The sequence below is a fragment of the Aedes aegypti genome, chromosome 2 (genome assembly GCF_002204515.2).
Source record: "Aedes aegypti strain LVP_AGWG chromosome 2, AaegL5.0 Primary Assembly, whole genome shotgun sequence".
NCBI lineage: Eukaryota > Metazoa > Arthropoda > Insecta > Diptera > Culicidae > Aedes > Aedes aegypti.
The window spans coordinates 461,109,302-461,124,195 of NC_035108.1; the positions used below are offsets into that span (position 1 = coordinate 461,109,302).

General features: G+C 38.4%; 1 protein-coding gene across 1 annotated transcript in view; it reads right to left on the reverse strand.

Annotated features, from left to right (window-relative positions):
• The window catches only part of LOC5569717 (spatacsin), a 72,004-nt gene that overhangs the window by 3,592 nt on the left and 53,518 nt on the right, over nt 1–14,894 (reverse strand). The window contains exon 4 of the mRNA XM_021848186.1: nt 2,560–4,377. Within this exon, the coding sequence (XP_021703878.1) occupies nt 2,560–4,377 (1,818 nt within the window). The remainder of the gene's footprint in view (nt 1–2,559; nt 4,378–14,894) is intronic.

Below are 14,894 nucleotides of genomic sequence, written 5' to 3' on the forward strand. Positions count from 1 at the left end.
CATGAAGCCTTCCAAGGATTCCTACAGGAAGCCTTCCAAGAATTTTTCCAGGAAGCCTTCCAAGAATTCATCCTGTAAGCCCTCCAAGGATTCCTCCAGGGATTCCTTCAGGAAGCTTTTCAAGGATTCCTTCAGCAAACCTTCCAGGGATTCCCCCAGGAAACTTCTCAACGATTCCTCCTGAGAGCCTTCCAACGATTCCTCCTGGAAGTTTGCCAAGGAATCCTGCTGGAAGACCTCCAGTGATTTCTCAAGGAAGCCTTCCAAGCATTCCTATAAGAAGGCTTTCAAGCATTTCTCCAGGAAGCCTTCCAAAGATTCCTACAGGAAGCCTTCCAAGAATTCATCCAGGAAGTCTTCCAAGAATTCATCCTGGAAGCCCTCCAAAGATTCCTCCAGGAAGCCTTCAAATAATTCCTCCAGAAAGCTTTCCAAGGATTTCTCCAGGAAGCCTTCCAAAAATTCCTTCAGGAAGCTCTCCAAGGATTTCTTCAAGAAGTCTTCCAAGGATTCCTGCAAGAAGTCTTCCATGGATTCCTCCAGGAAGCCTGCCAAAGATTCCTCCAGGAATCCTTCCAAGAATTTCACCAGGAAGCCTTCCAAGTATTCCTCAAGGAGACCTTCAAAGAATTTCTACAGGAATTCCTCCAGAAAGCTTTCCAAGGATTTCTTCAGGCAGCCTTCCAAGGATTTCTCCAGGAAGCCTTCCAAAAATTCCTTCAGGAAGCTCTCCAAGGATTTCTTCAAGAAATCTTCCAAGGATTCCTGCAAGAAGTCTTCCATGGATTCCTCCAGGAAGCCTGCCAAAGATTCCTCCAGGAATCCTTCCAAGAATTTCACCAGGAAGCCTTCCAAGTATTCCTCAAGGAGACCTTCAAAGAATTTCTACAGGAAGTCTAGGTTCGTCAAGAAAGCCCTCCAAGGATTCCTCTAGGAAGCCTTCCCAGAATTTCTCCAGGAAGCCTTCCAAGGGTTCCCCCAGGAAACCTTCTAAGAGTTCCTCCAGGTAGCCCTCCAAGGATTCCTCTAGGAAGCCTTCCGAAGATTCCTTCAGAAAGCCTTCTAAGGATTTCTCCAGGAAGCCTTACAAGGATTTCTCTAGGAAGCCTTCCAGTGATTTCTCAAGAAAGCCTTCTAAGGATTCCTCCAGGAAGCCTTCCAAGAATTTCTCCAGGAAGCCTTCCAAGTATTCCTCAAGGAGACCTTCAAAGGATTTCTACAGGAAGTCCAGGTTCCTCAAGAAAGCCCTCCAAGGATTCCTCTAGGAAGCCTTCCCAGAATTTCTCCAGGAAGCCTTCCAAGGGTTCCTCCAGGACACCTTCTAAGAGTTCCTCCAGGAAGCCTTCTAAGAGTTTCTCCAGGAAGCCTTCCAAGAATTCATCTTGTAAGCCCTCCAAGGATTCCTCCTGTAAGCCTTCCTAGGATTCCTTCAGGAAGCTTTTTAAGGATTCCTTCTGTAAACCTTCCAGGGATTCGTCCAGGAAGCCTTTTTGGATTTCTTCTGGAAACTTCTCAACGATTCCTCCTGAGAGCCTTCCAACCATTCCTCCTGGAAGTTTGCCAAGGAATCCAGCTGGAAGACCTCCAGTGATTTCTCAAGGAAACCTTTCAAGCATTCCTTCAAGAAGGTGTTCAAGCATTTCTCCAGGAAACCTTCCAAAGATTCCTACAGGAAGCCTTCCAAGAATTTGTCCAGGAAGCCTTCTAATAGTTCCTCCAGGAAGCCTCCCAAGAATTCATCCAGGAAGTCTTCCAAGAATTCATCCCGGAAGCCCTCCAAAGATTCCTCCAGGAAGCCTTCCAAGGTTCCTCAAGGAAGCCCTCCAAGAATTCCTCTAGGAAGCCTTCCAAGAATTCCTCCAGAAAACCTTCTACGGATTTCTCCAGGAAGCCTTACAAGGATTTCTTCAGGGAGCCTTCCAGTGATTTCGCAAGAAAGCCTTCCAAGGATTCCTCCAGGAAGGCTTTCAAGGATTTCTCCACGAAGACTTCCAAGGATTCCTACAGGAAGCTTTCCCAGAATTTCTCCAGGAAGCCTTCTAAGAGTTCCTCCAGGAATCCTTCCAAGAATTGTTCCAGGAAGCCTTCCAAGAATTCATCCTGTAGGCCCTCCAAGGATTCCTCCAGGAAGCCTTCCAAGGATTCCTTCAGCAAACCTTCCAGAGATTCCTCCAGGAAGCCTTTTTGGATTTCTCATGGAAACTTCTCAACGATTCCTTCTGAGAGCCTTCCAACGATTCCTCCTGGAAGCATTACAAGCATTCATTCTGGAAGCCTTTCAGAGATTCCTTCATAAAGCCTTTCAGGGATTCCTTTTGGAAGTACTTCAGGGATAATCAACAACTATTACGTGATCGCCTAACATTAAGGATTATTGGGATCGTTGAGGAAGGCGATGAAGATAAGGCATAAAAGAAACTGTGTCAAAATATTTCTATCATTCTCTCGTCTGCTATTGTAGTTGAAATAGTCAGTATAAATTTAAAAAAAAACGGTCATTTGTCTACTCAGTTATTCAACCAGATATTAGAAGAGCAGAAATTTTCGTTGCGTACTTACATTAATCGCCTCGTAGATGTCCTGTTTCTCGCGGGACGGCACCTCCTCAAACTCCGAAGCCCCCGCGCTCGTATCGGACGAATCGTTCGCGTTGACCTTCATCGGCGAATTGATCCACGAGTTGTTGGCCGAACTTTGACTGATCCGGCTGGATCGCAAGGTTCGTCGCTGGAAACGATTCGAGGCCCGCTTGAAGTCTTCGTTCAGCATCAGCCGCTCCTCTTTGGTGAGATTGTACAGACTGACCAGCGACTCGGCCAAGGCCATGCAGAACACGATGAAGTGAAGATCGTTTGGCCGTTGGTCGAAGATCGCCTGGTACCGCAGTGCCTGGACGATGTCTCCCTTCTCCAGGAGTCGGTTGATAAGGTTGTCCAACTGCAATACTTCTTCCGGAACCATTAGCTTCAGACTGGATATTGTGAGATCGTTGATCCCGGCCACTTCTTTTAGCTCCAGAAATGTGTGATATAGAACGCCGCGATCGCGTTTGAATGTAGTGTTGAAGTAATGTGAATGATATAGCTCCAGCGTAGACGGATCTTGACAGCATCGCACGTAGGACAGCGCCAACTCGTACTCCAATCGATCACGATCGTATACTTCACTCGGGTACAGTTCCCGTTCGTTTATCAGATCCAGCGATCGCTTCAGCAGCATGTACTTTTGGGAATCACTGTCGTTCAACCGATTCGCTATGTAGATGTAGAAGTTGAGTAGAACTTCGGGCGCAAACCCGTAACGTTTCATATCCGCTTGGTACTGTTCGAAATCACACTTGCCATGGATGTCAAATTCGTTGACCCAGTACTCGAAAATGATGCTCTCTTTCGGGAGATCGGACAGGTTTGCGATCTCAACTGCAGCCTTGTAGAACTTACCAACGACAAGGCGTTCGCAAAGGAGTTCGAGTTCTTTTTGCAGACTCAACGGACGATCGTAGAATTTTATGAACTCTACTCTCACCGAAGAGCTCCGAACAATTTCTCCGATTCTGAGCAGCATGGTGAAGTCAACCTTGTGGGTGAAGTAGTTTATCTCTGAGGCGACTAGAGTTTGTAGAAGCTGAAGTTGATGATGGAATGACTCGAAATTGTTATCCAGGTGTAAGGTTAGCAACTTGGCGGTGAAGTTCAATGCCTCGAGCTTCTCTAGCTGCAATAGAGGGCATTTTGTGGCGATTGCTAAGAATTTCTTCAACAGTTCGGCTGTAGATTCGGAAAATTTTAACGCGTACGTTTCGGTCAAAAACTTCGCTAGAAGGTTAAAATTGGAGTCCGGGAAGAAAAGCTCAATACTGTTTTCCAAAGTGTTCACCAGTCCGGTTTCAACGCAGTGTACAATGAGATCAGACACCAACGCGTTTTCCGACAGGTCCTCCATCTTGTTCTGATAAGGATACTCAACCGACATCATCAACCAGGTGATCCAGCAGTATTTCAGATTCGCTTCTGCAGTCATACCGGCCAGTACAGCTAGCAGTGGCCACTTGCGTTGGACTGCGCGTTCCAACAGCTTCACAAAGGTATTCGCATTGTTCGAGCCAGCCTGTCCTAAGACCAATCGTTTGAAGGCATCATAATTCAACCCAAAGGGTAGATCCGTTTCTGGGCGGCTACTTCTGGTGCAGTTCTTACTTCCGTTCGAACACAACAGGACCGTGGCGAACAGGTCCTGGTTGTATTGTTCGCACAGAAATTGTGCACCACCATAGTGCGACGATTCGTCTGCGATGTGTTGTAACTGTCGCCCGGATTGGATGTCACTTTCGCTCGACACGCTCGAGTAGCTATCGATTGGGGCCGTACCGCTGCTAACCTGGAAATATATCGGAAGTTTGACTGTTACACTGATCCAACTAATCCGATTAGATTTATCTGAAAAATCACATAGTCTTATCACAATGTTAATATGATAAACTTTATAAGCATCCAATGATGGCTATATGATTTTCCAATGCATATTAAGTATCATTCCAACGAATGTTGTATGAATTTGTTACCAAGTTTCATCTGATTATGTTTGTTGATTAGGCATTAGAAAATCAGATAGACGCTATATGATTATTGTAATATGAAAAAATATCAGTAATGTCACGGCAGTGCAGTGAAAAACGATTGAACTTTACTGGAGACGAACCAGCCCCCGGCTGAAAGTCTCGATAATAAAGATAATAATAAAAAAATAAACGATTGAACTTAAAATATCATTTTTCTCTTCTCGCGGTTATTAGAAAAACGAGGTAATTATTCATTCCTTGATTCATTCATGTAAACCGTATAGAGATATTTCTTTTCGTTCTGATTTTAGATTGGAGCAGCACAGTTCACAAGAAGTATAATTTGTCGGAGAGTACTCCAGCAAAAAACAACGCAGTGGACATAGAAATCATGATCGAAGCGATATAAATGAAGTGTGATATGTGCTATAATGTACCCAAAACTAGCATAAAACAGTAAAATGAATCAAACAATGTTTTATTTTATTTTATTTTAAATTTTCTCTTGGGGAATTATTTGAATTTCGTCTGAAAATCAATATTCGCATCAAATAAAATTTATCTGATTTGGTATATGAATGCAATGCTGATACTTTCTGGTTTCCATATACCGTGACCTGCTCTAATTCCGTGTGTTGCCTAATACCGTGTATTTGGGAATTATGTGGATTTTAAGCATATAATATTATTTATTTTTCTAAAAGATTTTCACAAACGTTTGCATATAAAGTAGTCTTTAGGAAGCCATGACAAATTTGAACTTGAGTTGCAAACAAAAACAAACAAAAATAATTTCAGAATGCAATCAACTAGTATCTACACACGGTATTAGGGCACGATTGCTTCTGAGTTCCAAATACCGTGTTTCACTCATAATTTCAAAATAGCTGAGTATAATAAATATTTTATTTCCCGCGACGATCATACAAACCTCAAGACGTTGTTCGATACAAAAGTTTAAATTATGATGCACTTCATTCGTTCAATTGAGAGATGTTTCAAAAAGTTCACCCGGCAGTCGGGGTCAGATGCACGGTATTTGGAATAATGGTATGTTTAACAATAACAACTGTAACTACGGCAAAAAATTTTAAAAGGGAACAAATCATATTTTTTGTGCAAAATATATAAAACGGTCTACTATATAAAACTTAAACAACTTGAAAATAATCATACATTATTATTTCTGATTGATTGAAGCTTGAGTTTTTTTAACCTCACGGTAATAGGGCATGTCACGGTATGAATCAGATGGAAGTCATATGATAAACATAATGAACTCTGTCTATGTGATTTAAATATGAATGTTGTATGGAAAACAGTATGGAAAAAAGCTATATGTTTTTGGTAATGACTTGTACATGATTAATTCTCAGAGTGTAGAAGTCTAATAAATAGGAACTTTAGAGACCTAGAGACCAAACAGGAATCAAAAAGAGGCCAAACAAGAATCAAGAAAACAAAACGATACATAACAGGAACTAGGAAGATGTTGATTTCTCATGGATCAGTCCAGATATTACGCTAGGAATTTTTTTAAGACTTCTTTTGGCAATTTCTCGCGATATTACGTACTTATACTGTTCGTTTACTGTATGCATTTTTGTATGATGATATCTAAGAATTTCACCAGCAAATAATTCATTTAGTGATTATTTCCCATAGAGTTGCTACAAGATTTTTTGTATCTTTATTAACGAGATTTTTAATCTTAGGCTAGTTTATATCGGGACTAACAGGTTCACTTCCCTCCTGAAGGAAATCGTCACTATACGTTGGCATTATAAGTAACTATCACGGGGATGGCATTCGATCGTAGGTCCTCGACGTGAGTGGTATGTGTTCTATCCACTACACAAAGCCCGTTCTCTACCAAGAATTTTATTTTTACAACACAGATTTTTCCAAGGATAATCACAGAAATTATCTCAGAAATTCCATCAGGAATTCCTTCAAATATTCCCTTCAAGAAATTTCTTTTTCCGATGATTCTTCGCTCGATCTTCTTCCAAGACTCCCGTTCAAATTATCCTACAAAATTGTCCTTCAGGTTTTCTTGACATTTCAAACATGAATTTCTTTAATATATCTTCAGGAATCACTCTAGAGATTCCTCTTAAGATTTCTACAGGAAACCCTCCAGTAATTCCTTGAAATGTTTCTTAAAGATTTCCCTAGCAGCACAGTTTGTTTGAACTCAAGAATAAAAATATATCTTGAAACTAATCAGAGTTCAAGCGTTAAAAATAGGTCTCACAATTGCACTGAATAGCAACGCAAAACGCAAAAGAGACGGAGCCTGATTGCAACATATTTCTGTTACAGTAAAATTTCCGTTTTGTTGCAAAATATTTAAAAGAAAAAAATGACCATGATCTTGAGGTCGTCCCTTCCCGTCTTGAACTCCTCCCTTCTCAACTCACTATTCCACACTGAATCGAACAATTGCTTCGCCAATGCACTATGAAAGCGACCTCATTGCCTAGATGTAAATGCTTACTGTTTATTACTTTACTGCACCCTTCAGTATACAAGTTCATTAATGGCGAAATTAGAAAACACGCCTCAAATAAGCTAAAATTTGTGCAAAAACTTTCGCGCGACGTATGAGAAACACAATTTAAACAAACAAACAAACAGATGTATGAACTGTTCATTGAACATGTTTTCGTTGTTACATGGTACGTAAAGAGCCACTCAACTATGTTGCAACTGGATGGAAACATACACACTTCTAGCTGTCTAACACATAGTTTGGTGCAACTTTTGTGTAACTAGAATGAATCTTCTTGAGTTGCACTGCCGTGAATCGCAAGTCAGTCCCATCTGTAAAAAGTAGGCATTGAGAAAATGGGCTGTGAAGTTTTCAAACTCGTTTTCCATACGAAAATTCAAAAAATTCCAGAGGATTGGAACATGTTCCAATCCTTATGAAACTTTTACAACTTGCTTTTCACTACGATATATTTCCAAGAAAAATATAAAGATCATCAAAACAAGTTACGTTTTTGTGTTCCATGGTGCGAAAGTCTGTAGTGGGACTGATATGCGGTTACTTTTCATTATGGGACAATTTGACTTGCTGTTTTTTTCTAATTTTTCCGAACAAATAATGTTATTTCATTAGTCCAACCGAAAGAGTATTGGAAGAGATGTTGAAAACTGAACTCAACTCAATTTAGACGAAAATGCAGATGGGACTGACTTGCGATTCACGGCAGTGCAGGTATTGAAACACAACTGGAATGCAATTAACTCATGTTGCAGATGCTTTGCACGAAAGTTATTTGAAACATAACATTGAGTGGTAAGAATAAAAATCGTTGAACATTACTACATGTAGCTACTAAAAAACAAAATCCACAAAGTTTACTACACTTTTGGTATGAACAAAAAACCTTTCGAACATGTAGTACGTACTACTTTCGAACATAAGCTGTGAATGATGCTGCACGTTAAGAAAAAATCATTCAGAGTGCAGCGTGAAATCGATAAAATCATGCATATAAAGGGGATGCCAAATTTGTCGTTTATTCACACGACAAATCTAGCGTAACTTTTCAAAACGTCCTAAGTAACAAATGTAAACAAATCGAGATTATCATTGCAAATCATTTGCGTTGCACCACTTAGCAGTACACTAGAACACTCGTTCTGATATATTAACAATAAATTAATCTATTAAAAGCTTAACAAAATGACCAATGTTCAAAACTGCATCACTTTTAATCAATTGTTACATTGGACCTTTGATCAGAGAACCAACCACATGTCCTATGTAACGTTTATGAACAAACACGATTCTAATGTTACATTGGACATTCCTGAATAAAGCTTTGGAATGGAGTTTAAAAGGTAGAATTTTTGTAGAAGCGTGTCTGAGACACTACTTAGATGTATAGAATGCCATAATAAATGCTACTCAATCATTTCAGTCGATATTTTCAGAGTCGCACTGCCTCGCAAAATTGAAAACGCTCAAGTGACAAAAAGAGAATGAGTTACACAAAACTGTATTTTGGTCTTTTTGCCAAACCATGTTTTACCGTTTCGCTGGATTGGATCTGCTGCAACTTCTCTTTTCATATTATTAGCGCATTGCGTGCATATAGGGGAATGATATTGAGCACAAGATTGAGCATCATGATGTCATTGTATCAATCTGATTCAGATGCATGATCGATCAAGCATATAAATATGCTTCCCGGCAGCAACACGAGCAACGTACATGCGCGACTTGCTCACACATATTTTCAGAGCGATCAATCACCGAAGGGAGGAGAAGCTGTATGTATTTGTTAGGCGTGGGCTCCTTTCTCAAGTTCCTACAACAAGATGGACGGCGTCGTCATCGTCATCATTCCCCACCGCAATTTCTTGTTTCAACCGACGGCTGGTGCTGATTGCAACACAGCCGTCACCACCACCACGTCATGCAGTGGGAAACTCACACATGATCATGTGGGCGAAACCGTCATAAAAACGGGGGGAAAATTGAGGGAGAATCAGTGAGAGAGCAAAATGTCCTACATACAGCTCAACGTTTCCCCTCCTTCTGTTGTTACATAGGACACTGGTGCTCCCGGGTTGGGACACATAGACGGAGGGAAGAAGTAACGTCGTGGGATTGAATGAATCAAAACAAAGCACAGCTGGTGTCTTCGATTAGCACACCGCAACAAAATGTCGATATTTTCAGAGTCGCTCTGCCTCGCAATATTGAATACGTTCAAATAAATAACAAAAAGAGAACGAGGTACACAGAACTGTATTTTGGTACGGCAGCAACACGAGCAACGTGCATGCGCGACTTGCGCACATATATTTGCAGAGCAATCATTTACCGAAGAGCGGAGAAGCTGTATGTATTTGTTTGGCATTGGTTTCCTACAACACAATCGACGGCGCCGTCATCGTCATCATTTCCCACCGCTATTTCTTGTTTGCGCCGACGGCTGGTGCCGAATGCAACACAGTCGTCACCACCCGTCGTGCAGTGGGTAACTCACACACGAACAAGTGTGGGCGAAACCAGCATTGAAACGAGGGGGAAGATTGAGAGAGAAACAGCGAGAAAGCAAAAAGTCCCATGTACAGCTCAACGTTTCCCCTCCTTCTGTTGTTTCATAGGACACATAGACGGAGAGAAAAAAGTGACGGCGTGGCATTGAATGAATCAAATTGTTGTTGTTTGTGAGGGACTTTAACCCGAAGGTCATTCGTCCCTTCTTCAAATGAATCAAAACAAAGCACAGCTGGTGCCTGCGATTATCACACTGCAACAAAATGAGCAGTTCAACTTGAATGTTGAAGCAGTTCAACGCACGTGGTTACAAAATGAAATAAAACATGCTTGCTGTGTGCTCAAATCAAAATGTTCGATGTTACTATAACTGAAACAAAATGACCGAAGTGAATGTCCAATGTAACAATTGTTGAAACAGGACGACCTATGTGATTTATCCTATGTACATATTTTTGGTCAAAACGTCCTATCTGATGTTTTTATAGATTTCAGTGTAATTTCCAAATAAATTGACAAAATTTCATTTCTTACGTTGAACTCTCTTACACTGCTTCCCTCTACAAGCAACACAGTGGGGGGAAATTGTTTCATTTTGATACAGTTTTAAAATATATTTTCACAACCTTCAAGCTCGATTTACTCGAAATGTGTGAATTGTTAGATAGGCCGTTTTGAAAAGTTACGCGAGAAATCATGTGAAAATATTAACATTACTACATTCCCGCTATACATCGCGTAATCGATCATGAACACAAATTAATGTAATTTTATACGATTTGAAGTGTACATTTGCGATTGTTGTTGTTGTTGTTTGTACATTCCCTCTATGTGCATATGAATTTTATAATGATTTGACAACAAAGATTTTTCTGAGAGTTTTGGAATTTTAGCTAGAAATCTTATTGTATGAAGAGATCATGAGATTACAGCAATTATGAAATTATAAAGTTCCTAGAATGTTCAAGATTCCAGTACTGAGTATTTGATGAAATAGCGGTAAAATTTTGAGGTTCTTCTGTGAATTTTTAACAGCATGTTGAACTCCGATGATGGATATGGTATTTTTAGTATTTCTGTGGTATTCTCGTTATTTCGGCATATTTCATGGTAGTATCCCTGGAATTGCTAGAAATAAAAAAAAATTCTCACAAAAGTGGTTGAATTAATGATTTTTTTTACATTTGTACATTCAGACATACGAAGGTTTATACTATAATTGAAGATTTGCTCTGAAACCCCAACAGAACTGGAAATCAAAGGGATATCAAATTTACAAGAATTCCAAAGATTCGGACTAGAATTTGCAGGAATCTCACTGAAATATCAGAGATTCTTACAGAAATACCGTCTTAAAGATACCCGAATAATTTCAAAACATTAATAACCAGATCAAAAACCGGATTAACAATATTCCCAAAAGAATCCCAGAAGTGTTATTACAAAACTAGAATGCCTAACCCAGATTTACTATAGGGATTCCAGAATTCCAAAGGAAATCGAGATGTCAGAATTTTCACATAAAATAATTACTTCATAAATAGCTGGAATCCATTCAACATCCGTTAACAGTGCTGTTAAATGTCAAAATTTGGAAAAAAAAAAATGCTTATAGCACTCTCGCATGCATAATATCGCATTAGCAAATATTGGCAACCGATAGTAATTCGGAAAAGGTCATATGGAAAAACATTTTCCGATGACTTTTTCTACTAGGGACGATGATATTAGCAATATTCAAATGTCAAAGTCACGTGATATTCATGACATTTAACAGCCCTGTCCGTGAATACATAATTATCGTAATGAGTATCTTCGTACCTGCCACACGATATTCACATGAAAAATGATCAATTGGCATTGAAAGCTATCAGTTAATAACTGTGTAAGTCTGGCTCTGTCCCAGTCGGGACGTAACGTCAGAAATAATACCAGATCTCTCAAATAAATTCAAAATTTCTACTGGAATCTCAAAATTATTTTCGAAATATCAACATTTCTACGAAAATCTCAAAATACCTTTCGAAATATCTGACATCGTTTTCCCATGATATATATTCAAATTTGAATTATTCCATTCATTCCAACAATCTCAAAGCATGAGCAGCAACCTCTGAAGCTAACTACCAGTAGCTTTATAGTAAATGCTACCTTTATTCATATCAGCGTTGTTTGTAGTATGTTCGAAAGGTGTAGAAAGAAAAATGACACAAACATGTTCCACTCGCGTTCCACATATAGCGTTTACTACCGATAATGTAGTAAACTCAACTTTACTACATTTTATTCATACCGCCCATTGAAATCGAAATTTTGAAACATTTTTATTAAATCGGCATTTTGTACAGACATTTTTCCAGGAGTTTTTTCTAGCCTGTCTCCAGGGACATGGCAAGGATATATTTGAATATATTTTTTTTTTTGAAAAAATAATCGTAAGGGGTTTCTGAAGTAAATCTTAAATAAACCTCTGATGAAGCAATTTTGAAAGATTTCTCAAAAATAAATGCTAAGGTAATTGAAAAAAAAATCAATTAATTAAATCTCTGCGATATATTCCGCAGGATATTCTGAAGGAGGTCCTTGAAAAACATTTCCTGGAAAAATTGCTCTAGTTCTTACTGGCGTGGAGCCTGAAACAAACTTCTCAAGATTCCATGGGGATTTTTTCGAGGAATTTATTGAATTGCAGGAGTAACCCTTGGATGAGATGCTGGAAGAGTTCCTAGAAAAAAAATCTAGAGGAACTCGAAGGTTGAATTTATTGGAGAATCCTTGGAAAAATTCCTAATAAATTTCATTTTTTCAGCAATTCATGGGAGTAACCGTGAAAACACCGAATGAATTTCTTCAAATGCTTTGGAATACCCTTGGGGGATTTTCGTGGAAGAATTTATGTAGGATTTTTTGGAAGATCTCCTAGAGTATCAATTGGAGTATTTTGTTGAAGCAGTTGTGGAAAAATAGCTGGACGAAATCTAAGGATAATATTTGGAAAAAATGCTATGTGATCCCCGATAAAATGCAGAATAATTTCTGAGCGAGTTAGTGAAGGCATAACTAGTTTTTTTTTTTTTGAGATCCCTGTAGAAGTCTTTGAAAGCATTCTGAATTATTTTTTGAGAAATCAATAGGATAATTCATGAAGCTTTTCTTTAAAGAGTCTGAGTTTTTTTTTGGAGAATCAGTTGAATAGTCGCTTCATAGTCTCTAAAGGTTGCTCTGGAGCCTGAAAAATTTTCTAAAGAATTGACTGCAAGCAGAATAAGAAATAAGAGACTTTAGGTACCGTTTAACTTAAATATATTTTTAGCAACCTTTCGTTTTAAATATAAAATTTTTAGAGTTTTCCATTAAAATAGAGACCAGCTGCCAACTCTGTTACGGCTGCTAGCGACAGAGTGCCTTTAAGATAGGAACTTTACTGGCCTCATGGTTGTAAAAAGAGACCAAATAGAGACCGTACAGGAATTAAAAAAGATACCATACAGGAACTAAGAAAACAAAAATAATTCAAACGGAAATCAGGAGATTAAAGTTTTCATAAGAAATTTTCAATGAATCCGACCAGACATTTGTCTATATATTTTTTGAATTACAAGTATTACTAAAGTTTTTTTTTTACAGTATTTTCATCAGTAACTAACTCACTATGTTGAGCAAAGAATTCATTTCCGACCTTCTTTGGCTTTCTTTCTTTCCGAATTATTCCGTGAAAATAGTTCTAAGGTACATAGCGCAACAAAAATGATATTTTTGCGTATCTCAAGAATCAAATAATGTGTCTCTAGTAGATTTGGGGTTGCTAAATCTGATGCCGTTCTCAGAAATTTCCCTGCACGTCACAATTTTTAGCTACAGGTTGCCAAAGTTGTATAAAACATTGATTTTATTGATGTTTACCTAAAATTTGAAGTATATTTTATCAAATTTTTGTGTGATCTAATCCATCTAGTATGCAAAAGAGGACTTAAACTTTTAGTTTAGATGTATTTTGATTGAAATTGCACGATTTAATTTAGATTAAACCGATTTTTTCAATATGCTTGCAGTCTCCATACAAAATTCTCCGTTTCTCTTATATGGCAAAATACAATACTTTTCTAAACCATCAAAAAATAACTTTTTCGCGTCAAAAGTATTACAAACTTTGATAACAGGTATTGTTATACACATAAAGTTTGAATTCTGTGGCAAATTAAGCAAATAAATTGCCTTACAAGTTGGCAAACTTGCATGCTAGTGGGCTGAAATAGTCTATTTTCGCATTTTCAACCAACATTATCTCAAAAACTAGACGTGCTATGCTATTTGTGTGAACGGCAATGGATTCAGCAACCCTTAATTAAGTAAATAGAGGTATTTTGATGCTGGAGACAAAAACGTGTTCCGCAGTGGTACCTTTAAGAACTCAATCTGGACTTTTTTATGAATAACCCCAGAAATTACTACATAGATTCCATCAGGAGTTTCTTCAGAAAAATCCTTGCACATTTCTCAAGAAAATTCTGGAGTTCATCAATTGATTATTCTTTCGATTCACTGGATTTTCGTCTAAGAAGTCCAAGTTTACGAAATTTTCAAGAACTCAAGCGGTAATTTCTCCAGAGTTGTCTCTACTGATTTCCTAAGATTTCTTTCTTCTTTCAGTTTTTTCCAGCATTTTAAACAATAATTTCTTCAAGGATATTTTTAGGATGTACTCCAGAGATTCATCCAAGGGTTTCTTCAGAAAGTCCTTGAGAAATTCTTCTCAAGGACATTTTCAAGAAATTAATGGATCCATAGAGAAGTCCAAAAATATTGATAAATACTATTATAGTATACTATAATAGTAATCTATGATGAAACTATTGTAGAAATTCCTGATGAACTGTTTCGAGGATCTCTGAGAAACTTCTCAACTTCGGAGGAAGTCTTGGAGAATTTCGAAAAAGAATTCATAAGAAAAGTATTGGAGAAATTATTCAGTTGAATCCCTGGATAAAATACTGCAGGCATTCCTTCAAAAACATTGAACGAAATCCGTGAACAAAACTGGTGTGAAAGCTGAAATAAAATTTATTGTTTATTGTTTGAAGGAACTGCAGTAGTAATTTTTGGATGAACTGTTGAAGAAATTTCTAGATATATTTACACTTGATGGTGATTTCCTGCATGAATTCTAAAAAGGTACTTGCTACCAGCTCTGGCAGGGCTTCAAAATAGGAACTTTAGAGGCCTCATGCTTGAAAAAAAGAGACCAAATAGAGACCGTGCAGGAATAAAAAAGAGACCATACAGAAACTAGGACAACAAAAACAATTCAAACAA